Source organism: Pelobates fuscus, chromosome 8, assembly GCF_036172605.1.
Source record: "Pelobates fuscus isolate aPelFus1 chromosome 8, aPelFus1.pri, whole genome shotgun sequence".
In the NCBI taxonomy this organism is placed as follows: domain Eukaryota; kingdom Metazoa; phylum Chordata; class Amphibia; order Anura; family Pelobatidae; genus Pelobates; species Pelobates fuscus.
Window position 1 is genome coordinate 157990238 of NC_086324.1, and position 27361 is coordinate 158017598.

At 37.8% G+C, this 27361-nt stretch overlaps 1 protein-coding gene across 5 annotated transcripts in view; it reads right to left on the reverse strand.

Moving 5' to 3' along the window:
- CASKIN1 (CASK interacting protein 1) overlaps positions 1–27361 on the reverse strand; it is a 171504-nt gene that overhangs the window by 44441 nt on the left and 99702 nt on the right. For all 5 annotated transcript variants that reach the window (XM_063430496.1, XM_063430495.1, XM_063430493.1 and 2 more), the window contains exons 2-8: positions 24275–24326; positions 14311–14408; positions 13171–13316; positions 12974–13069; positions 12313–12443; positions 4056–4164; positions 615–723 (exon numbers count right to left, since the gene is read on the reverse strand). In XM_063430496.1, the coding sequence (XP_063286566.1) occupies positions 615–723; positions 4056–4164; positions 12313–12443; positions 12974–13069; positions 13171–13316; positions 14311–14408; positions 24275–24326 (741 nt within the window). The remainder of the gene's footprint in view (positions 1–614; positions 724–4055; positions 4165–12312; positions 12444–12973; positions 13070–13170; positions 13317–14310; positions 14409–24274; positions 24327–27361) is intronic.

Sequence of the window (27361 nt, forward strand, 5' to 3'; positions counted from 1 at the left end):
AATAGTACTAAACGGACAACGGAATAGTTGTATGGGGGCTTTTTCGGCCTAAATGTGATAATCCCATTGTCAGTTTATTAAATAGATTGTACAATTTGGTCATAAATGTACTGTTCAGCTAAAAAGACCGCTTGATGTGAGAAGCAGCAAGACGTAGATGTAAAAGAGAAACATGTTCCGTTAGAGCATTGCATTATCTCACGCAAGTATCGTTCATTAGACTTTTCTTCTGTTAAAAATACTATAGTTTAAGTCGGCCTGTGTGAGAGGGGATGTAAGTCGCGGGAAGGTTTTTCCGTTCGCTGGTAACGTGTTAGTAGATATGTTTAGAAACATTTATTTGGTCACGGCAGTGAGGTAGCCTCAGACGAGGTAAGCTAGAATTTCAAAATGGCCGCCCAAACAAACTCGTTTTATTAAATAAAAATCAGGAGACTGGCACTTCTCACATCAGATAGGCTGATATGTGCGTGTGTTAAAGGGACTATCATTTGAAGAGTTTTTGAGGTATGATTTTCCTTCTCACACAATTTTTTTTTACATATGCTTAACGCATGACATAACTAAAATAACATTAGTCAGACATTTTTTTAACGTAACATGATACCCCTCACCTCTTAGCATCTGTTTGATTTCTTTGCTGGCCTGGGTACCAGTAAACTGGTTTACAATGTCCAACGCTGATTGACTGTATGTATTCCTGACATGGGCATTGATTCCACTCTATACGGAAGAAGAGGGCATGAAGAACAGACAAAAGGAGACACTAGACATCAGAGAGCTTAACAAAAAATACATGTAATTACAGGGAGTGATGCCATTGACTGACAGTGAGAACATTCCGAGGCATCTTGATAGAGAACTAAAGGGTTAAGTTGATGTCCACACCCATTGAAGGATATATATACTACAGTAACCATGCGGATTCTTTAAAAATGGATGGTTTAGATCTGCGTTGGGTAATATGTAAAATGCAGACTCTTGTCTATAGTATGTTAATTGCAATTCTGAATAATGAAATCGTGATGGGGGTTATTCTAATGAACCTATATGCATAATTTGCAGTTTATCAGGTTTGATCTGGAGTATCTACTCTGTTTTAAAATTGTTTATCAGGGCACAGAACACACTACTAGACTGTACAATCAGTGTCAGAGAGCAGTAAGTTCCGAACATGGCCACTGGGGGCACCAGTGCAGTTATTTACATAGAACGGTATATTTATTTAATCTGAATAATCTTTTATGGAATATTCATGGTGCCAGCCTCCATATGGTATATGTCCTGGCATACTAAAAGGCCAAGGAGAGACGATTTGGATGACGGTTTAGGAGAAGGGGTACTGCGAAGGGGTCATCGTGGACACGTGTTTGTCCCTCCGTGTGTTATAGGACCACAGAATTTCTAGACGGACAGGACGGGAGTCGATTATACACATATAACATACAGTAAAAAACATAGGCAACAGAACCGCTCAGATCGCACCTAATCAATTATAGCAAATCTAATTTATCCTTTCATCCAATCTCTTTATTAGTAATATTAAAAATAAAAGGGAGCTATTAGTCACGGTTCCATTAAGAAAATGGAATATGCAATACATGCAATACAAAATTGCAAATTTCCCATGATTCACTGCAACCAGGCATAGAATGTGCAAGTATCTGTGCATGCAGGGAATCATGGGAAGATTATACTAGAGATACATAGTCCCAATACACTGGTAGAATTGTTAAAACCCATCATTCAGAAGAGGAGAGGAGTAAGTGTGCGTCTACTTACCTCAAGCGCACCTCCACCCCAGTAATGCATCAACAGCTTTTTGGGGGTTCAGTCACCAACAGAGAGATAACAGATTCTTTTAACCCCTTAAGGACACATGACATGTGGGACATGTCATGATTCCCTTTTATTCCAGAAGTTTGGTTCTTAAGGGGTTAAACAGCTCTGAAGATGCTTTAGCCTCCAGACATGAAAAGACAGCAACGGTTAACCGCGATATTTCCCTACATCCTCTCAAAGCATCATGGGAACTGTGGTTCACAGATATTTGCTGTGCCAAGGGTAGCCATCAATTTGTTGTAGTTTAGTGCTATAAGTGTTTGTTGAAAGGCCAATCAAGGGAAATAATAATTTCACCTGATGTAGCTGTTGTTTTAACCTTCAGAATGCCAGAAGTTTGTCTAACACTCTAAGCACTAAAAGAGTTAAGGTTTGTGAATCCCTGCGGTGTCTCTTTTGATGTGGAGAGTAACAGCCTGGCACCCAGAGATTCTCACACCCGCGGGATTAGCACATCAAATAAAACATATTTATTTATATATATTCTCTCGCTAGGATTTAAAATCCCTCTGGGTATTTTTTACAGACTGTAGGAATGTGTTTTGGATTTTTTTTCTGGTTTTAAATAACAAGAAGACAAACAAAAAAAAGCTAAAGCACATTTTACGACATTCTGTTTAATATAAGCAGTGTGTTCGTGTCTATGTTATGTCTGATCATGCAATAATTAATAGCTGCATACATCTGGATTGGCTGTGAACATTAGACATCTGTATCTCTTCCATGTCTGTTGTCCCATAATATCATTGATCATAATGGCATGATACAAGTTTAACAGAATATACCAATTATCAAAATGAAGTCCCAGGAAGAGATTTGATTATTTTTTGTTGCTTAACAATGAAAACGTCAATCAACTAAAGGGTTAGTCATATTTAGGAGGTCCTCATCCTTACTGTGGCCCTAACAAATCTTTAACACAGTGATGGCAAAATTTTATTTTTCCAGCTGTTGAACTACAATTCACATGATGCGTTGACAGCCTTAAAAGTACACTACAGACACCAAAACAACTTTCGCTTAATGAAGCAGTTTTAGTATATAGATTATGCTCCTGTAGTCTCACTGCTCAATTCTCTGCACTGCTTCATTAAGCTAAAGTATTTTTGTGCCTACAGTGTCTCTTTAAGGCATGTTGCTATAGTTTTATACTAGTCGGCCAACCATGCTTTAATTCCTTAAAGTGGCACAGTCACTTGTGGGGGGTTGTGCAATTTTGACCCTCCAAGACGACATGTCCACTTGCTTGAGGAAGGGTGAGATACGGGAGCTCTCACTCTTCATTGTCTCCATTTTTAAGTTCAGGGCAAACAAAGCATCCAATAGCCTCCAGAATACAAAATGGCAGTCTATAAAGAACCCATAAGAGTCTCCATAAATCTTCTTGCGCAGGACATCAAATGCATATTGAGCAAGAAGATGCATCTTACCGTCAATCATGGTGGCTGATGGTAAATTGGCAAGATGGTCTGATTCTGCATACGACTTTGCTTTATGATAGCTTTGGAATGTTTTGGAATTTCAGTAAAATCCCAGCACATTCTGTATGAGTATTTCATAAAGATTCCATGTTTGTGAAAAACTCTAATGTGAAATGGACACTTTAAGGACCAACGACATTGCTTGCCATCATCACAATCTAGTTCCTAAAGAGCTAGTTCCAGAATGGAATCTTCTACTTTATGGGATCTATATATATCTACTATATCAGTGTTTCCCAACCCAGTCCTCAAGGCACACCTACCAGTCCAGGATTTAGGGGTGACCCAGTTGTGTCTAAGGTGTTATATCGTTTTTTTTCTAAAAACACCTTAGACAAAACTGGGTAATCCTTAAATCCTGGACTGGTAGGTGTGCCTTGAGGACTGGGTTGGGAAACACTGTACTATATGATCTTCAGCTCAATGCAAGCTGAGAAATGAAAAGGCATTCCATTTTGGAACAGTAACTGTGAAGACCAGATAGGAATAGACCATTGTGGTTTCATGAAGGGTGCATTAAGGGTACTAACAACAGATTTAACCTGCAAGGTAGCAATGAAGCTCTATATGCCTTTTAAATACGTGTCCACGCTGAACTATAAAACATGGTTTCTCTGTCTCCCAACTTAGAAGCAACCAGTGAAATGTAGCATAGGGGAAGCTTTTTATCCTCCAACCGATGCTCTTTATGCTTTGAATGGAGTAACCTACAAAGGAATATGAAAATCTTACATCTAGAAGGAGCCGCACAACCTCTGTCTTTCCACATAGAGCTGCCTCGTGTAATGCCGTGCCCGATTTCGTTTGTCGGTTGATGTCTATGCCAGCCTGCAGCAGGAGCCTAAGGAGAGAGAAACAGGAGTACGGTGTACTGGGGTAATTTTAACTCCATGTAAAACCTCTTCTGGAGTTTGGGAATAGTACTACATACCAGCACTCCCTTTAAATCTGCAACAGGAAAGAGTGGAGCCTCGCCCATAGGGGCACTGGGGGCAGTGATACACCAGTTTTTATGTGGAGAAAAAATATTTGTAGTAGTTTAGAAACACTAAGATTCTTTTATTTTTAAGGAAAGAGTGGTAAGCCAAAAAAAAATGTGAAAAATTAGTGTCCTTAATTCTGTGATAGGTTTCAGTTCTGCAGACCTCTCCCCCCTCATTGGTAGCCATTTGGAGAAGCTTACTGGAGATATTACTCGAGGGCTAGTTTGAAATCAGCTGACTGTCCTTTAGAGTGTGCCTAGGCACATCTGTCCCTCACTTTAGCAAGCCTTTGACAACTGTATGATGCCAATACTGCCCATCAGTGGTACAGGAGAGTAACAGGAATGGTTCCTCCCCGAATCTATGGAATTTGAGAAAAACTCAAGCATTGTGTGCCCCACCTATTGGGTTAATTTGTAATACCAGGCTCACTCCAGAAGAAGGTAATGCATAGATTCATCTGGAGGCAAAGATTAGTAAAAATTTTAATTTTTTTGAAGTACAATGCAATTTTTGAAAGCAAATCATTTAATGGATGTTAGCCCAATATGGAAGAAGGGGCAACACAACTAAGTTTAACAGTAAAATAAAAAATCATGGATTTTCTTTAACCCCCATGGCTGGCTCCAGTGTGTCTGACAAGCATTCCCAGTAACTACATCACCTATTGCCTGGTATATAATGGGTATTGATAAGGTATTGATAAGAAGTATGGCAAAGTCTAGAGTTAGAATGTAGGACAGAAACGGACTGTCATGCCTGAAAGGAGGCAGAGATGCTGGAATTCAGTTATAACTATGGCACTACCCAGAAGGCAGGTATGGCAACTTCTAGCCTGGGGGGCTAGGGCGAAAGAATGGCCTATATTTTGTGCACAAAACTCCTGTATCTCAATCTGGATAGTCTGTATGAAGTGTAGCGTGCAATATATGGGTATGGCAGATGGAGGCTGCTGGAGCTGCAAGGTGTGCCATCATATATCCCAGCGACCCCCATGAGTACTGTCTGCACAGCAGCACGAAGCACAGACTCATCAAACACACATACAAATCTGGCAGCTTGGGCAACCCCAGGAACTACAATCCACTGTGAAATATCCTAGCAGGCCAGTGCAACAATGAGATTGCAGGCCACCAGCCCATGAACAAAACTGTGAAAGATCTTGCAAAAATCCAGCCATGTGCCTTATTACGGCAGTACTCTGCCAACAGAACATCCAAATACAGATCCTGCTATGTTAATCAGCAGAAGAGGGTGTGAGGCTCTGTTTGCTAGTGGCTCTTGGCCCACCTTGCCAGCCCTCCCACAGCTAACTATACGCTGTAAAAAATATTCTAATTACATGACCTCTTTCTGTTAGAAATTATATGTTTCCATTTAGTTTATTTTATATAACAGAGAGATTTATTCTATATAGCAGGGAGATCTATAACATGTAGTAGAGAGATTTATTACATATACCAGAGAGATTTATTCTATATGGCAGAGAGATCTATAATATATAGCAGGGAGATCTATAACATATAGCAGAGAGATTTATTCTATATAGCAGAGAGATCTATAATATATAGCAGAGATTTATTACATATAGCAGAGAGATTTATTACATATAGCAGAGAGATTTATTCTATATAGCAGATAGATCTATTACACATAGCAAAGAGATCTATTATATATAGCAGGGAGATCTATAACATATAGCAGAGAGATTTATTCTATATAGCAGGGAGATCTATTATATATAGCAGAGAGATTTATTACATATACCAGAGAGATGTATTCTATATAGCAGGGAGATCTATAACATATAGCAGAGAGATTCTATATAGCAGAGAGATTTATTCTATATAGCAGAGAGATTTATTCTATATAGCAGAGAGATTTATTCTATATAGCAGAGAGATTTATTCTATATAGCAGAGATTTATTCTATATAGCAGAGAGATCTATAACATATAGCAGAGAGATTTATTCTATATAGCAGAGAGATCTATAACATATAGCAGAGAGATTCTATATAGCAGAGAGATTTATTCTATATAGCAGAGCGATCTATAACATATAGCAGAGAGATTCTATATAGCAGAGAGATCTATAACATATAGCAGAGAGATTTATTCTATAAAGCAGGGAGATCTATAACATATAGCAGAGAGATTTATTCTATATAGCAGAGAGATCTATAACATATAGCAGAGATATTTATTCTATATAGCAGAGAGATCTATAACATATAGCAGAGAGATCTATAACATATAGCAGAGAGATTTATTCTATATAGCAGAGAGATTTATTACATATAGCAGAGAGATTTATTCTATATAGCAGAGAGATCTATAACATATAGCAGAGAGATTTATTCTATATAGCAGAGAGATTTATTCTGTATAGCAGAGAGATTTATTACATATAGCAGAGAGATTTATTCTATATAGCAGAGAGATTTATTCTATATAGCAGAGAGATCTATAACATATAGCAGAGAGATTCTATATAGCAGAGAGATTTATTCTATATAGCAGAGAGATTTATTACATATAGCAGAGAGATTTATTCTATATAGCAGAGAGATCTATAACATATAGCAGAGAGATCTATAACATATAGCAGAGAGATTCTATATAGCAGAGAGATTCTATATAGCAGAGAGATTTATTCTATATAGCAGAGCGATCTATAACATATAGCAGAGAGATTCTATATAGCAGAGAGATCTATAACATATAGCAGAGAGATTTATTCTATAAAGCAGGGAGATCTATAACATATAGCAGAGAGATTTATTCTATATAGCAGAGAGATCTATAACATATAGCAGAGAGATTCTATATAGCAGAGAGATTTATTCTATATAGCAGAGCGATCTATAACATATAGCAGAGAGATCTATAACATATAGCAGAGAGATTTATTCTATAAAGCAGGGAGATCTATAACATATAGCAGAGAGATTTATTCTATATAGCAGAGAGATCTATAACATATAGCAGAGATATTTATTCTATATAGCAGAGAGATCTATAACATATAGCAGAGAGATCTATAACATATAGCAGAGAGATTTATTCTATATAGCAGAGAGATTTATTACATATAGCAGAGAGATTTATTCTATATAGCAGAGAGATCTATAACATATAGCAGAGAGATTTATTCTATATAGCAGAGAGATTTATTCTATATAGCAGAGAGATTTATTACATATAGCAGAGAGATTTATTCTATATAGCAGAGAGATCTATAACATATAGCAGAGAGATTTATTCTATATAGCAGAGAGATTTATTCTATATAGCAGAGAGATTTATTACATATAGCAGAGAGATTTATTCTATATAGCAGAGAGATTTATTCTATATAGCAGAGAGATCTATAACATATAGCAGAGAGATTCTATATAGCAGAGAGATTTATTCTATATAGCAGAGAGATTTATTACATATAGCAGAGAGATTTATTCTATATAGCAGAGAGATCTATAACATATAGCAGAGAGATCTATAACATATAGCAGAGAGATTCTATATAGCAGAGAGATTCTATATAGCAGAGAGATTTATTCTATATAGCAGAGCGATCTATAACATATAGCAGAGAGATTCTATATAGCAGAGAGATCTATAACATATAGCAGAGAGATTTATTCTATAAAGCAGGGAGATCTATAACATATAGCAGAGAGATTTATTCTATATAGCAGAGAGATCTATAACATATAGCAGAGAGATTCTATATAGCAGAGAGATTTATTCTATATAGCAGAGCGATCTATAACATATAGCAGAGAGATTCTATATAGCAGAGAGATCTATAACATATAGCAGAGAGATTTATTCTATAAAGCAGGGAGATCTATAACATATAGCAGAGAGATTTATTCTATATAGCAGAGAGATCTATAACATATAGCAGAGATATTTATTCTATATAGCAGAGAGATCTATAACATATAGCAGAGAGATCTATAACATATAGCAGAGAGATTTATTCTATATAGCAGAGAGATTTATTACATATAGCAGAGAGATTTATTCTATATAGCAGAGAGATCTATAACATATAGCAGAGAGATTTATTCTATATAGCAGAGAGATTTATTCTATATAGCAGAGAGATTTATTACATATAGCAGAGAGATTTATTCTATATAGCAGAGAGATTTATTCTATATAGCAGAGAGATCTATAACATATAGCAGAGAGATTCTATATAGCAGAGAGATTTATTCTATATAGCAGAGAGATTTATTACATATAGCAGAGAGATTTATTCTATATAGCAGAGAGATCTATAACATATAGCAGAGAGATCTATAACATATAGCAGAGAGATTCTATATAGCAGAGAGATTCTATATAGCAGAGAGATTTATTCTATATAGCAGAGCGATCTATAACATATAGCAGAGAGATTCTATATAGCAGAGAGATCTATAACATATAGCAGAGAGATTTATTCTATAAAGCAGGGAGATCTATAACATATAGCAGAGAGATTTATTCTATATAGCAGAGAGATCTATAACATATAGCAGAGATATTTATTCTATATAGCAGAGAGATCTATAACATATAGCAGAGAGATCTATAACATATAGCAGAGAGATTTATTCTATATAGCAGAGAGATTTATTACATATAGCAGAGAGATTTATTACATATAGCAGAGAGATTTATTCTATATGGCAGAGAGATCTATAACATATAGCAGAGAGATTCTATATAGCAGAGAGATTTATTCTATATAGCAGAGAGATTTATTACATATAGCAGAGAGATTTATTCTATATAGCAGAGAGATCTATAACATATAGCAGAGAGATTTATTCTATATAGCAGAGAGATTTATTCTATATAGCAGAGAGATTTATTCTATATAGCAGAGAGATTTATTACATATAGCAGAGAGATTTATTCTATATAGCAGAGAGATGTATTCTATATAGCAGAGAGATCTATAACATATAGCAGAGAGATTTATTCTATATAGCAGAGAGATCTATAACATATAGCAGAGAGATTCTATATAGCAGAGAGATTTATTCTATATAGCAGAGAGATTTATTCTATATAGCAGAACGATCTATAACATATAGCAGAGAGATTCTATATAGCAGAGAGATCTATAACATAGCAGAGAGATTTATTCTATAAAGCAGGGAGATCTATAACATATAGCAGAGAGATTTATTCTATATAGCAGAGAGATTTATTCTATATAGCAGAGCGATCTATAACATATAGCAGAGAGATTCTATATAGCAGAGAGATCTATAACATAGCAGAGAGATTTATTCTATAAAGCAGGGAGATCTATAACATATAGCAGAGAGATTTATTCTATATAGCAGAGAGATCTATAACATATAGCAGAGATATTTATTCTATATAGCAGAGAGATCTATAACATATAGCAGAGAGATCTATAACATATAGCAGAGAGATTTATTCTATATAGCAGAGAGATCTATAACATATAGCAGAGAGATTTATTCTATATAGCAGAGAGATTTATTATATATAGCAGAGAGATCTATAACATATAGCAGAGAGATTCTATATAGCAGAGAGATTTATTCTATATAGCAGAGAGATTTATTCTATATAGCAGAGTGATCTATAACATATAGCAGAGAGAAGTATTCTATATAGCAGAGAGATTTATTACATATAGCAGAGAGATTTATTCTATATAGCAGAGAGATTTATTCTATATAGCAGAGAGATCTATAACATATAGCAGAGAGATTTATTATATATAGGGTCACATATTTGAAATAAATACAAAATGTTTTTAGAAAACATTAAAATGTAGGACAAGGAAAACAGCTATATGTTATAGATGTACCTAATATTATTCATGCATATATATTCAGTCAAAGCGTTCAATACTAAGTGTAGTTTTAATCCGTACAACTGTTTTCGTAACATATTTAACAAGTATTAAATGAAAACATAGGTATCAAAGCAATGTTCACAAACTATATGGTGATGTAAGAATGTGATGCCTAACCTGTTACCTGCCAGTCTCCTGGCCTTGGTTCTACAGGCCACGTGGGGGGCGAGCATTCAGGGGCAACCGGCTTGTACAACTTGGGAACGTGTTATTGTGCAGAAGCATTAAGGACTTCCTAACTAGCCTTACTTCTAAATGAATTCTATTCCTTTAACCCCTTAAGGACACATGACATGTGTGACATGTCATGATTCCATTTTATTCCAGACGTTTGGTCCTTAAGGGGTTAAAACCTATACTATGATACGCAAGCTGGCTGACCAACTTTGCCAACAGAAAAGTAACCACAGACAATGCTTTTGCAAATTTACTCAAACACAGACTTCCCAACAGTCATGACTTTGGTGGGACAGTCCCAATATTTTAAGTTTCTGATTTTGTTCCGTGGTGTCCCGCACCAGCATTGACTACCATGCCATGTACAAATCTAGTGATGAACCCTCTCTACATTACACAATGCAAAGGACAATTTCCCACCTAAACATGCAGTATACGAATTGAAAAATTTGATGGAATCCCAAAATTCTCAATGCTTGTAAACTACATTCCAACGGTGTGCAGACTAAACCCAGAGTCCACAATCTTGTACTCATTAGTCTGTTTTGCATAGATAAAAGTTGTGCTCTTTACTTTTCTTTTATGAATAAATAAAAAAAAAAAAAGAAACTTGGTCAGTTTTTAAGAGCAATATATTAAATCATGTTTACTGGCCGTCACTACCGGCAGTTACATTTTCACTGCCATTTCAGAACACGTTCTTTGATGCAGGAACACCTGTACTTAATAGAACAATTCTTAGATTTTTATTGCCAAATATCTATGTGATAAAAGTGGGGAAGATAGAGCTTTCACCTTTGCAGTATTTCGCTGCCCGATGATTTATTGTTTAGTGTGGCAAAATTACAAAATCCTTATTATTATGCACCAACATGGCATGCATAAACAACATGAGCTACTATGTCAGAGAAACAAAAAGACAATAACATAGAATGTGACGGCAGATAAGAACCATTCGGCCCATCTAGTCTGCCCAGTTTTCTAAATACTTTCATTAGTCCCTTATCTTATAGTTAGGATAGCCTTATGCCTATCCCACGCATGCTTAAACTCCTTTACTGTGTTAACCTCTACCACTTCAGCTGAAAGGCTATTCCATGCATCCACTACCCTCTCAGTAAAGTAATACTTCCTGATATTATTTTTAAACCTTTGTCCCTCTAATTTAAGACTATGTCCTCTTGTTGTGGTAGTTTTTCTTCTTTTAAAAATAAGCTATAATATGAATCAAAACTAATTCAAATTACTTTATTATAAAATCGTGGACCATAATTACCAAATGACAAGGATAATCAAAACGTATGGTGGTAACATTAGGTTCTAGTGAAGTACATCTCAGGCGTCTCGAGATCTTTAAATACCAGGATTTTGAGAGGATGGCACACCCACACATATAAACTCTAAAAACTTTAAGGGTGTTACTATACTATTTTTTTCCCTGTCAAGGTATAGCTTTGTTTAAACAAATTCTAAAGTTTTATAAGGTCATTTATAAAGCAATATAGATGTAGACTTTGAAGAAATAGTCAATTTTGAAATGTTGCTTACTTTTACATTCTTTTGACTTTAAAGCTTTTTATGTCGTCTCCACGTTCTGATGTGGAGCTGGCACTGAAGCAAATAGGTATCAAGTCCATGGAATACAAAAAATGATTTCATCCAATCAGCAGTGAATTCAACTGCGGTTGGCCAGTAGCTAAAGTCTGTCATCTAGTGAGTTGGCCTATAGGAAATAAGCTTAGGTTGCTTGAAGTGAGACATCTGTCAAAAGACCAGGGGTGTCCCATTTTCTTCTATTACCCACCCTGTGTCCTTCTATCTGTATATGGAGGTGGAGGGGGCTACCTTCTAAAGGGGGGGGTGTCAGCCATACCTTATACTAATTTAGGACTCAGACATACCTGCTAATATAGGGGTACGGTGCTCTGTCTTACCTGATTATATCAATATGTCCATTCTTCGCAGCCAGATGTAAGGGACTCGTGCCATTAGGGTCGGTGCTGTCCCCAGGTTTCGGCTCCAACAATGCAGCACACATGTTACTGTTCAACAACAGCTGGACAACCTGCAACAATGTATTCCCCATTTACAACGTTACAGTTACCAAGGAGCAGAGGCATAGCAGACATCTCAATATATTAATAACTAATTCAGATTTTGCTCCAAGCATTGAATTTAAATTGGGCAGGTCATTAAATTAAACTTTACATAAGGCAATGTGGCATTAGAAAAACCCAATTTAATCAGTCCAATTTATTTCCTAAAACTTACACAGGATGCACCTGGATACCTCTTCCTGCTTCTGTGTATCTGTTTAAGTCGCTGCGACTTGTTTTCCGACTAGGGAAACCAAAGAAGTAATTGGCACACGCCACACTGTAGCGGACCCATTTTAATGCATAATGAAAAAAAATGCATTAAATGGTGTAATAAAAAAAGAAATAGATAGACTTCTATCAGGTTGATATATCTTATCAACTACACTACACTTCAACTGTCAGTCACCCAAATTACTGTCTACACTACAGAACACGACCACAAATCTTTGTATCAAACCTGAAGAACGTGGTGATGTTACACCCAGACAGAACTCACCCCAACTCTTCCAAACTCACACGCCAAGTCCAGGGGTGTCTTCCCAGAGATGTCCATGATACAAGGGTTGGACTGGTGCTGGAGTAACATCTCGGACTGAATAAAGGTGAAGAACGAGAACGATGTAAGCTCACAGAAGGATAAGAGCTCTGTGATACATTGCAGGACATGTTTTGGATTACATCCATCTCACTTACCACGTCGTAGTGTCCATGCTGGGCTGCCTGGTGCAATGGGATTTGACCTTCATCCGATTGGATGTTCACAGCAGAGCCCGCCTTCAGAAGCAATTTCATTGGCTCTTTCTTACCTTGCCAAGCAGCATAATGTAGGGGTCGCATTCCTGTAAAGAAAAAAAAGAAATATTCTTAAAAATCAGGATAAAGGGAAAATCATATACAACTATTCTATGTATTAAAGACCCATTACTGGGAGTATTATTGCTGTGGGGCTCTGCTATTCACTCAGACACATTACTGGGAGTATTATGGCCATGGAGCTCTGCTATTCACTCAGACACATTACTGGGAGTATTATTGCTGTGGAGCTCTGCTATTCACTCAGACACATTACTGGGAGTATTATTGCTGTGGAGCTCTGCTATACACTCAGACACATTACTGGGAGTATTATTGCTGTGGAGCTCTGCTATACACTCAGACACATTACTGGGAGTATTATTGCTGTGGAGCTCTGCTATACACTCAGACACATTACTGGGAGTATTATTACTGTGGAGCTCTGTTATACACTCAGACACATTACTGGGAGTATTATTACTGTGGAGCTCTGTTATACACTCAGACACATTACTGGGAGTATTATTACTGTGGAGCTCTGTTATACACTCAGACCCATTACTGGGAGTATTATTGCTGTGGAGCTCTGTTATACACTCAGACACATTACTGGGAGTATTATCGCTGTGGAGCTCTGTTATACACTCAGACACATTACTGGGAGTATTATTGCTGTGGAGCTCTGTTATACACTCAGACACATTACTGGGAGTATTATTGCTGTGGAGCTCTGCTATTCACTCAGACACACCAACAATGTGGAGCTCATAGAAAACAGGGACTTTGGGATAGAAAAGTGGAACAGAGGGATTTGTGTTAAAAATAGGGACTGTCCCACCTAAATAGGGACACTGGGGGGTATTGATAGTGTGCTTTCTATTTTCAGGGATTTGGTCAGACGTGTCGTATAATTTACAGAGGATGTGCAAAGGGGGGACTATAGCATGCAGACACTTACACACTTAGTTTGAGATATTCACAAAGAATCAGACTAGCGGTTGGGGTATTGTGTCACCCCAAGCTGGTGTCTATACTTACCTTTGTTATCTTTAATGTCCACGGCAGCTTGGGCTTCCAGTAGCAGAGTAATGAGCTCCGTATTGCCAATAAGTGCAGCATGGTGAAGGGCTGAGAATCTGCACAAAGTGAAAATATTACTATTAATTTCTATTCAAAGGTTACCGAGCGACTCTACCAGCCGCGTCAGCTGCACTGTCTGAGATAAGGAGTATGTGAGCCACAAATAAAATCTTTTGCCAAGTGCATCAAACCCGCAGAGTCCCTTTAAACTTTGCCTTTTTTTTAAGTTGCAGGTGGCCTGATATCTACGTATTACAGCTACAAAGTTAACGTTACAAAGTTTACCGTAACTTGGAAGACAATTTTCTTTACAGGGGATATTATAACCCAAATAAATGAGGGTAAACTTGTCTTTTGGGCATTTGCATTTTGAGTTTTTTGAAACATGAACGTATTCAGCAATGAAATATATGGCTGCTGGAAGAAGACATGGGACTTTTGCAGTTGGCAAACAAATATGACCCATACAAAACATGATAATCCACAAAACATGGCACCAGGGAATCGAGTTAGTCAATACTTAAAAACAGAAATTTCCTGATTATCATGTTCAGAGCAAAGAAGCTGGATTTTGTGCCTCAGGAATCTTCTAGTTTTTTATTTTTTGTTTTTTTTTAACCAAGCTGCACGATTATGATTCGGCAAAGATCACAGGAGCTGGACACTTCTCTCTTTTTCTTGCACCATAACAGATACAATAAACTGTAGTGGTTATGGTGCTTGGAGTATCTCTTTAAATGAAACCAAACCATTATTACATATTATTATGTTGTGAAATATCTCATATAAACGGCTCTCACTTAAACAATTCTTGGAATGATAATCTTTAATATTAAAAGAAAAGAAAAAAAAGATTTTATAATCCAAGCAATCATTTGAGATAAACTGAAAATATAAATTGCAAATTTCGAAACATTTCAAATATAAAATAAAGGTAGTGGAATAATCAAAAATATAACATACTTTTTGTACCTTTATTAACTCTTCCTGCTGATATTCATTTTTTTTTTTTTATTAAACTGCATTTATATATGATTAAAGCATAAGATCGGTTTGCTCAAACAGGCTAATCAATCACTTCCTCTTAAACACACGTCTAAGAAAAAAAACAGACAAGCAAACAAAACTCCACTCCGACCAGGTATACACAACACAAAATATATCCCAGAAACTGGCACCTCAATTGCAGCTTACGGCCTCTCCAGTGACTGATAATGAACCATTAGTGGCTCTATAAAACCAGGCGGTTTGAAGTATGATCGTTTAAGAGGACGACAGAAATATTTGTAAAATGCTACACCCCGGGACAGTCCCTAATTTCGGTCCAAATCCCTCTACAATTTATGTGTCAAAATCAGTCTGTGTAAATAAGATACATTGCTCTGGTTCTAAATTACATTTTAGTTCCAGATATTTTTATTAAGTCACCTAAAATATTTATCAGAACAGCCCCGTCCCTGTCCCTGTCCCTGTTTGTCCATTTGAAATGTTGGGAGGCATGTCAGTGACGCTATCTTAACTCACTGTGACTTAGTATTTTTGTACTATATTTTGAAGATTGTTCTAGCAAATATTGTTGTTCTGTTTGTTCTATGCTACCTCTTGCATTTTTTCATTAGCAGTGTTATCAATGGGTGATGTGGTGCCGTTAGTCTGCGTTCCTAGCCCATAGGCAAGTTGCTATTGTCCCCTTGTTGACTTGCTGTAATTCTGGTTGGCTTTCTATATATTTGTATTGCCTTTGTATTGACTTTTTAACTTTACATATTCCTGACACACCGTACCCTCTGACCCCTTCAGCACTGAACTCCGGACTTAAACCCAAACTGTATATATGGCATTAATGAGTCACTCTTGGTGACTGGTGAAAGTTGGCTTTCTTCTTATTTCAAAGTCGTTCTCTTGATAATAAATGTATTATCAATTATTTTGTATTGATGTATTTAAAAATAATATTAATAAATGCAATGTACAATGCAAAAAGTAAAGAAAGAAATTATGTAAAAGTCATAAAAGCATAACATAGTGAAAAAACTGTCAGAAATGAACATTCACTCCACTAAAACATAATTACTTGGAAAAGTGAAGATTATTCAATACGTTGACTGATAACAATGATTGACAAGGTGCTATGGTGGAGTGATGGAGGCACACAGTTCCACAATAGAGCTAAATACAGAGGTGGATTTCTGCATTTATTTTTTTTTCCCCAATAATATTAAGAACATCAGAGTCACCGGATGGCTGCCCCCTGCCAGCGTTTCTTTTTTTTCCTGCTTCCCTACCTTCCCCTTGTAAGCGGTACTTAAAAATCTGATTTCTTAATGCCGCGCTCTGGCCATGGCATGAGTAGTCATAATTAGGTTACGAATCAGCCCACGGTAACCTGACTGCATTGTTTTGATGCTGATTAGAACATCAGGGAATATGTTAGTAAATCTAGCGCCACGGCTGAGTAACACTGAAAAGCTTATTCAAGCGGGAAATGTATATGGAAATTCCCCTGCACGCGTTTCGCCTGATGCTGCAATGTCAAGGCAAAAAACAAGCACAATACAGCCAGGAGGCAGAGTCTATCAAACTAGAATGCCAGGAGCAGGATGGCACGGGAGAGAAGGGGCATGTTGTCATGGATTATGGGGGACCCCTGTGAGCGGAATTCTGAATATTCCCATTCATGATGTGGTGATTACTGTCAGGGCCGGCGATCACAGAGGATGCATACTGCCAGGGAGCACCGTCTCACTGCCATCGAAGGCTATTTGGTGAGTTGCGGGAGACATGGTTGTCACGGTCAACATGCCCCACTCATGGATCAAGCTGCCCTTTATAAAGGAAAATCCGATCAGCTATAATTGATCAACTCCCCCCTTATCAACAGAGAGGGATTAAAACAGCACTGTCACCATCACCTCAAAAATGAATAGAGAATATGGAATATTTATGAAATACTCTGATTGACTGTGTTGGAACTTCACTGAGATTCCAACTCAGTCAATAGATATACTTAAGAAGAAAAGTTACTTACTCACTATTCCAGATCCCTATGCATATTTAGGTAAATGGAGGTTTTTAGTTCCACCCCAATGGCCGTTAGGTGTGAGCCCACCTGCCACGTTAAGGCAAACCTCTTAGGTGGGTCCTACACTAACAATTCACCTTGCTTCCTTCAGCTTCAGGCAAAATAGTCTCAAATGAGACAGAGAGGGGTATTTTTTGTTTAAAACCCCTACATACTTATTAACCCTTAATAGGAAGCATATAGTGTGAATGTAGTGTGTGTGTGTGTGTAGGTGGTGCGATTGTGTGTGTGTGTGTTTTGGATTTGTGCTGCCCTAGGCATGACTAAATTCGGGCACCCCCAAAATCTAAATTTGCCCCCCCCAATTTGTGTCTAGGCTACTTTTATGACTGAAAGACACATGCCCTCATTGATACATGCACTGATATACACTCACTGACAGATACACAGTCATTGGCACACACTGTTTAACCAACACACACTTTCACTGACAGACACACACTGACAGCTACACTCACTCACAGTAAGGTGGACAGCCCCAGAACATAAGGCAAACAAGGCATTTGTCTGGGAGCTTGGGGTGGCGCCCTCCCCTGAAAGTGCCGCCCTAGGCAAATGCCTTGTTTGCCTTGTGGTAAATACATCCCTGTGTGTGTGTGTGTAGGATCCAGATTTTTGTAGGGGGTCTAGTGTGTTTGTATAAGGGATGTAGTGTGTGTCTGAAATGTAATGTGTGTAGGAGTGCAGAGTTTGTGTGTGGGGGGGGGGGGGGGGCAGACTCAGGCAAATATATATTTATGTATTTTATATACCGTACTTAATATTCCCCTCTACCTTCTTGCCTTTGCTCATGGTGGGAGGACATTGCTACTAAACCCTGGTGGTCCTAGTGGTAAGTGAACTATAGCCTGCAGCTTCTGAGGCTGGAGTTAATTCTCGCGAGATCTGAGCGTTGCCATGGTAACCACAGCAACGCTGTGTGAGAGAAAGAACCGGTGGAGCTGCTGGCTTGACCTCCAGGGTCCTCTCCTTCCTCTGCCCAAATAGTTTTTAAAGGATTGGAGTAACCCTTTAAATACTACCCAATACTACAGGAATGTAAGTAGCATTCATGGTATTATCTCCCTTATGGGGAATAAATGTAATCATGCAAATGGGAGAAACAGGCCATACAGGAGTAATAAACACAATCCTCTAAGGTTGTCTTATTGCCACAGCGCTAGTATTGCTTTAATTAACATGCTATTAAAGAGTTAATATTATATCACACATAGCAATTAAGCTGTTCTCCAGTATTCGTGGTGTGGCGGCTGCTTCTACAGACTGAGGTTTTGACATTCTTGAGATATGGCGAGGATTGTACCGAGATTCAGAATAATGGATAAATATCCGCCCATAAGACAAGGATCAGCAGTAAGGCCAAGCAATATTGCCGTATTAGATGGATATACAGATCACTCGACAGAGACTATGGTTAACCCTTAAATTCACAGATATGCTGGCTCAGGCACATTTTCTGACAAATTTCGATGTTGCTTAAAAATAGAGGTCGCAAGAAGTGCGGTTGTTGCTGAACCCCTACACCCCAGGAGTAACAGGAGCTCCGTAGCCCCAAATCACTTTGCTGGTCTAGTGGAGGAGATGATCTGTGCATAGACACATACTAAATCTTAAAGAACACTGTAGCACTAAAACTCCAAACACGTTTTCCTAGTGCGTTTCCTACTAACTATATAGGCGTGTGTCTGTCCACCCATTTACAGTAGATACATTTTTTCATTTTTTTTTTAAAAGGCGGTTTACTCAACTTGTAGCCTTCACCGTTCTACCTCCATGGCTGAGATGATCAATTTTTTGACCAATCCAATGCTTCCCCATAGGGAGGCGCGTGTGTGCCAAATCTCCACGCTGGGCCAATCAAGTGATCTCTAGGAGCAAAATTTGACTCAGTTCTCAAAAGTTGAAGAACCTTTAGTGGCTGTGAGGAAGACAGCCATTAGAAGTGTGTTAACCCTGCAATCATAATACTGCCATATAGTATCTACTGAACGGCAATGTTTTAAATTGCAGGGTTAATATTACAGGAACACTGCACTAAGATCACTTCATTGAGATGAAGTGGTCTTGATGCCTTTAAGGGTCCTTTAAATACCATGGTTTTAGCCATAGAATATATATCAAAGTGTAGTAAATACAGATTAAATGTAAAAAGTGGATGCATTTTCTTATTTCATCCCAAAAATATATTCCAAGTCATTCATGTGCGAATAATAAATATTTCTTGAAAGAATAAATTATAATCGTCAAACCAAAGAAAAGTAACTTAATTTACATAAAAGTTTTCTCATGACTAAAAAAAAACCTAATATAAAAAAACAAAACAAAAAACCTTCACAATAATCTACTCACAAATTTAAAAAAAAAATTAAAAAAAAAAATCGCACAGTGAACGGTTTAGTCATGAATTACATTGCATAAAAAAAATATACATTTTTTTTTAATTAATTGATTTTTCTAATCATAATTTTTGCAATATAAACTAAACGGGAATAGAAAGCAAAAAAAAAAAAGACGCTCCGCATTGTTACAAACATATTTAGGACAAACACAGTAATTAAAAATATAATAATTTAGAGGTCTACAAATGAAAACAAAAATAACTGTGAATCTCGCAGTCAGCATTTCTGTGTGGTAATGTGGTAATTAGCATTGTGGCAGGGAGAAGAGGGGGCTCGCTAGATACCATATTCCGCAATGTTTTCCAATTAGTGGGCCAGATGTGCGTTTTTTAATCAACAGCTATTCATGGGAGCACATGCCACTAGGTGGCGCCTGCAGTGTGTTCACTTGAGGTTCTATCGGATGCATAATTACTTCTTTAGCAGGTCAGGAGTTTACTAACTAAATACTGATTTGTAGAAAACTGAAAAACAAAGCAAAATTTAAAGAAACACTCCAAAAATGTAAAGCACTTCTGAAGTGCTTTATGTGTGAAGAGTGTGTTCTTTTTTTTTATTTTACAAATAGTGCATATTTCAGTAGAATTTGACACTTTTATAAATTAACCTTGTTACACCCCCCTAGCTGTCAATTAGACAACTGATCATGTTACTTCCTGGTTTGTTCAGGTCAGTGGAGCTAAACTCAAGAGACAGCAGTTTCCCAGAGCACCTGCCTTGCATTGAGCTGCATTGGGAAGTCTGTGATTGGACAGTCACAGAAAGTCTGGGCGGGGTCAGAAGGGGAGGTCTTGCAAAAGGCTGCAGACAAGAGATCTGTAGCTTTTGTAAACAGTTTTTAGATATTTCCCCAATGGAAAGAAATGCATAATTAGATGCGTGCATGTTTTCATTGGGACTATATCTACTAAAAAGTGTTTTTTAAACCTTGTTTTATATTTGAGCAGGGGAGTTTCCCTTTAAGTAAAATAGTTAGGCTGTGACTCTTGCTGAGTTTGGAATTGTTTCATGAATCAGCTAATTTGACATTATATGTGCAATTTGTTTCTCGATTCACCACTATTTGCTGTTTAATGAATAAACCCGTAAATAAAGCTTTTTTTTTTAAGTTTTGTGTGGTTTAACTTCCATGTTCTTTTTTTCCTAATCAAAAATTGACAAACAATTGAGCTTTGTGCTTAAAGAGCAACATTTTGTGAAATAAGCCAGGCAGTCTGACATTTCAGATAATGGAAGTCTAATTAATATAATGGAAGGCTGCCATTGAGGGAATCAAAGAAAGATGAATGTCCACTTTTTATTTTCTGTGCTTTAATTGGATAGATCTGCTTTCCTGCAACATTATTGGTATCCAAATGTATCCAGCGACCGGTCTGTTTGGCACACTGACAGCATCTGATATACACTGCACAGTCAAAAGACCAGGGGTTTCAGCCCAAGGGCAAATTCTGGGGCCTTTTTTTAAAAATTATGTATATCACGCCCTATGCCCACCCATAAGTCACATGATGACACCAAATATTTAAATGAGCTCAAGAGTATTAAATAAATAAATAAACTCAACACCTGCTCTAGTAACCCCACACCTGCTACAACAGTCATTCCTGCACAATCTTGAAGGCTGGGAGACAGGCAGGGACCACCCATTATGGACATTATCAGTGACACAGGAGAGACCACCCATTATGGACATTATCAGTGACACAGGAGAGACCACCCATTATGTACATTATCAGTGACACAGGTTGCTTTGCTGGCGATGTCCCCTCAAGGCCCTGTCCACCATGTCCCGATTCTATAACTCCAATAGTTGGTCTGCACCCACCGCAATAACCCCACACAGTGCTGTACAATTAATTCCAAATATGGAGCACATTATATAATTGTAGGTGTTATTCCCCTCTCAGTATTACAAAGGAGTCTGAAATGATAATTAATTGGTGCATACTCAGTGCTTCAGCCCATTAGCCCTGCCCTAGCAACACCCCTGCAGGGTAATGACCAGTGTTCAGCTCATCTTTTTTTTCCAATGATGTCATCAAAAGTCGCCAAAATACATAAATCCACTTTAATAGCATTCTAATATCCACAATGGTTAGAGGGCACACTGCAGTAACCCCAGCACTCCAGGGATGGGTGGGGGGTACCAAGTCAAGCAAACGCATGTACCCCGGTCTGCAATGATGCACCCCATTATAACAGCGCTATAATAAGGCTGTGGTCCTCTGAATGTACCTCCGTTATAGCATTGCTTTAATTACGCTCTGGATTTTTAAAGGGAATCACCACCAATATTTTATAATCACTGTTCATTACCCTGGCATTGCTTTTACTGCACTAAAAATGCTAAATAATACATTAAATAAAGAATCGCAGATTTACAGCATATTATTCACCTCCAGTCATTGTATTTTCTAGAAAATGAAGGATTTGTCAGCTTGAGAATCCAATTTACATATTAACCTTTCTGAAAGTAATTATTTCAATTCAAAGCCTTGTATTATCCCCCAACCTCATTAACACCTCTGCTTTCGATGGGCCTCACAATACAGTTGTTTGCGAAACGTGTTGATAATTTGAATCTTTAAAAAAAAGCTGACCTACATTTAATCCCGAACAATCTATTCTCATACCAACGACTGCCAAAATAAAAGTTCAAGAAGATTTTATAAATAGATTTGCCAACCATGATCTAATAGCGCGTTCTTAGTATTTATTAATTTTTTTTATGCTCTCGCTCCTTGCCCAAAGAGCTTACAATCTAATGTGTCAACCAAAAAGTGAATCATTCACAAAACAGAGCAAAAAGCTGTCTAGTGAATAACCCGTAAATGTTTCTGGAATTTAAAAATTTCCTTCCACCTGGAATTAGGATTTGCCCTTTGAACACAGGGCAATATTACCGGCTGCTGCCATTGCATGTGTTGGTCGGTATGCAGACACATATTATATTTGACAGTTTTCTTTGTGCCGAATATAGATAATCCAATCCCTCCCTACACTCACATTAAGTAGATATCCATCTCTGTACCCTCAGCTTGCCCCCTTAATCATCTAACACATACACCTGCCATGACTAACCAGTTTTGGATTTTTTTTTCCAGCTTTAACCCCTTAAGGACCAAACTTCTGGAATAAAAGGGAATCATGACGTGTCACACATGTCATGTGTCCTTAAGGGGTTAAGAAAATTTCACGTCTCTGACGAGCATACAACAAGTGTGAACAAACATTATTGCGCCTTACTGAACAAAAAACATTTTTAATCTGTATGATGATGTCAGTGCTACTGGTTGAGCGTTCCCTATAAGCATTTTCGGAATACATTCCAGAACTAAAATTTGTTAAAAAATGTTTTTTTAAATAATCCTGACGCAACCACATCTTGTACCAAGTTCTTCATTTTCAAAATAAAAGCAAATTATAGCGATATATATATAGTGTAAATATAAAGATTACGCCTTAGAATCAACAACAGTTTCATCTGCAGGCCTCGCTCTCAGAGAAAGTACTTAGAGGGAACAATACAAAAGCGTTAATTTTTCCAATTAGATTGGCAGCACATTGTACCAACACGAAGTTATATATTCTGTTGTGCTTTGATTTTCTATCTTATTCTGGAATGTCTACTCTTAGACATTCCTTGGGAAAAAAACTATTCCCATCTTAGCGGTATAATTGATCATTACATAGTCTATTTAAAAATCAATATTAAGCTGTGTTTATGGGCTGTTATAAGGACAAAACCAATATTTTGTTTCTACCTGCTGGTTTTGCTCAATAAATTCATTTAAACGCCATAACTGCACCATCGCTTGGATTTTCAACATAGTTACACAGACCATCAGCACTGCATTTATGCATGTTATCTATAAATAGATAAATAAATTCTCCCCCTTTGATAATATTGTAAAGCGCTACGGAATATGCTGGCGCCATATAAATACCAGTATTAATATTTGTAATAAGAATAATAAATACTTGGATATAAATTATTACTATTATTATGATTATCATTGGGAAAGGGAAGAAAATAAAATGGTAGCAGATTGCAAACAGAAGCTGCATCTCACTAGTGCAACTCCCACTAATTTCAGCCAGGCCAGAAGATGTATGAAGAAGTCTTTGTTATGCAAGGTACCAGTCAAACTGTGCATTACAGAAAATATCACACATACGATGTCACGCATCATGTAGCATCACATTTAAAGGACCACTATAGTCAACCAGACCACTTCAGCTCAATGAATTGGTCTGGGTGCCAGGTCCCCCAGGTTTTAAACCTGTTTGTTTTCCTGGCACTATAGTGGTTCTTTAAAAACAAAATATGCCCACCGAATTACAAACACGCACACATCAGCGTCATTAACACACACTAGTAAACGCCATGTATATAGATTTGTTTAAACTCTTTATCTAGAGACAGGAAAAATGGACTTACCCATCCGTGTCTTGAAAATTTACATTCACTCTTTTTGCAGACCCCAGAAGCTCTGTTACAAAAAAAGAAGAAAAGTAATTAGGAAGACAGAACACTTGTAACACTCTGGGGTAGATATATTAAACATGATCTGCTAATGCACATCTGTAGGCCATCAATAGAATAACAGGTTCTAAAAACAATCTATAATGCAGTCATCGCTAAAACCAGAGGTGATACATTTACATTCAATGACCCCGGACAGAATCTAGTACGTAACGATGGAATACAGATACATAGGGATGGTTAATGGGGCAAAGCCAATTAATAGTTCTAACACATGGGCCCTAGGTGGCTTCCTAGCGTCGCAATATGGTGAATCCTGCTCTGACTCTTTGTAGAAAGAAACGAAGGAGAGAAAGATGGAGAGAAGGAGACAGACAGAGAGAAAGAACAAACAGACAGACAGAACGTACATACAGACACATATCTTTGGCATTTGCATTAGATTGGAACGTGGAGCACATTTCACACAGTTATTGTTTGGTACGAGACTATATTTAGAAAAAAAGTCTCCCGATCATACAGTGGTTTCCAACCCAGTCCTCAAGTACCCTCTACCAGTCCAGGATTTAGTGATTAGCCAGTTGTGTCTAAGGTGTTTTTAGAAAAAAAAAATACACTTTAGACATAACAGGGTAATCCCCAAATCCTGGACTGGTGGGGGGTACTTGAGGACTGGGTTGGGAACCCAGTATCTATAACAGTAGCTTGAGTTTGTTTTCTTCTACAGTAAATAAACGAATTGACCGTGGTTATTGATGGGCAAAAAGGATGGGGCGATTGACGTTTGTCTATCACCCAACATCCGTTCTCATATTACTGGTCCTATGTTAAATGCAATCACTGGATAAGAATTACCCTTGGGAAGATTTTCTCTTCTGACTCTCAAACTGCTGAGAGGCATAGGTAACGAGTCACAGTGGGTTGTATGTTAACGTCGCATATGCATCTGAGTGACGCACCACACAAAATAACAAATGTCCCTTCTCATTTGACTCTTGCACAAGCTGCCGCTCAGATCTGAAATTAATCTTTTACTAGAAGAGAAGCTGTCACTTTACTGGTTATTATGTCATTGATACAATACTAAAAATGACCTATGATTCGTGCTAACATTTTTTTCATGCAATGCTGTCTTTTTTTATATGTATATTAAAGAAACACTCAAGGCACCATAACAACATCATATAGATTAAGTTGTTATGGTGCCTAAAGGTGCCTAAATCTTTAAAAGGACTAAAGGTCCCTTTAAATATTGATCAATTGTGAACACAATGCAGTTCTGTCCTGGCACAGTCAGGGCACACAATGCAAAGGAGGAGGATAAGTCAATATTGTGTCATTTCTCCTCTTGTCCATATGCTTTCTCTATGCAAAGGACAGAGCTTATAACAGTGACTGACAGTCAGCTAGGATGGAGAGGATAGAAGTGAATACAGCAATGTAATTAACAATAATATTAAAAAGCCTGCGAAGTGACAGCTCCCCTTTAGTGAATTTGAGCTGTCAATAGAGAGTACGGTAAGTATCAAAAGCAGATCTTGTCTGTTACAGATTTTCCTTTTGTAAAACTGTGACGATTCGATTTGCGCATAAATGTCTAACATGACAAATGAATGAGCTCTTTAGCTGCCGAGCAATCTCCCACAAAAAAAGCCTCTTATGGAGATATTTCTCTTTAGTGTGACAATGTATGACGCACAAGTAGCCTGCGTGTGTGCTGTGATTACCAAGATCTTGAATCCGACAGATCTAACTGAATGTAAACTCTCCTAATCCATTATATTCTGGGCGACGCAGTAGGGTGCCTTTTAAAAATACTCTTTGATTCTACCTACCAGTCCAATACATTTGTGAGTCTCAGATAATTAGTTTAAGCTTTCTTCCACAAATGATAAGGACAACAGGTTCACATGCAGGTACATATCAATGTAATCTATGCACTGTGCTGGTCAAATGGTTGTATTTTATACAAATGTTGTAACAGTCTCTAAAAAAGATAACTGGACACTATTTTTTAGCACAGTAGAACATTCATGTCTATAATGATTAATTACAGACATTGTTAACGACTTGTTGATCTAAGGAGAAATCTGAAGTCGAGAGAAAATTGAAAGCCGATTCCACTTGGGTTTTTCACCTTCTTGAGATCAGCTGCAGATACAGGGATTTGTGAAAGACTGGCTTTGATGGATCCTTACAATCTATATGTGATGGATTTGGAGGCCAGCCCCTAAAGAATAAAACAGGAGCTATTATCACTGTGGGGAGTGGTTATGGAGGCCCTTGGTGCTTGCCCACAGATTGCATTGTAGGGCTCTGGGACACCTCTGCACACTGGGCAACTGACCGGGAGACATCATTGGTCCATCGTAACGGCCCTGCGATTTGCTGAAACTCTGATTGGGTGTCACCCGGTCCACCGGCCACCAATCACGGCATCATTTGGAGAGGATGTTGGGGAGCTGATGAAGCATCCTGGGATACCCAAGACTTGAGAGCGATCCTCTTCACAGAGCTCCAAGAATCACTTTTGTGAGGCCAATCAGCCGCATGCACGGAACTCTTAGCGGAGATTAGCTGCGACCCAGTGAAACTTCAACATGCTGCCACTGTCAAATCTGTGCACTATTTAAACAGTGGAAGCACAGGGCGAGAAGCTGTCTATAGACATATGATGTATGGGGGTGCTGTCCAAGGAAAGGGGGTTATGGGGGACTTTTTGCACATCATGCCTCTATGTGTGAAAGGACACAGAAGGGATTCTTCTCTATCTTGTTAGCTGGAACTAGCACAAATAAGACCCTAGACAAAGCTTCGGCGACTGGGTCTTTATTACTCCAGAGAACCCTGGTAGCAGCGAGGAAGCTGACCTGATGGAGGTACTCAGTCCGAGTACAGAAGCTCCATTACACTATACTACTACTTAAATATGTGGAAAATCACAGAAGTATCAACCCATTAACACCCACGTTTAGTAATCAGAAAAATAATATATCCATTTTAGATTTAGTGTCATGAAGATATTGGAATACATATATCAAA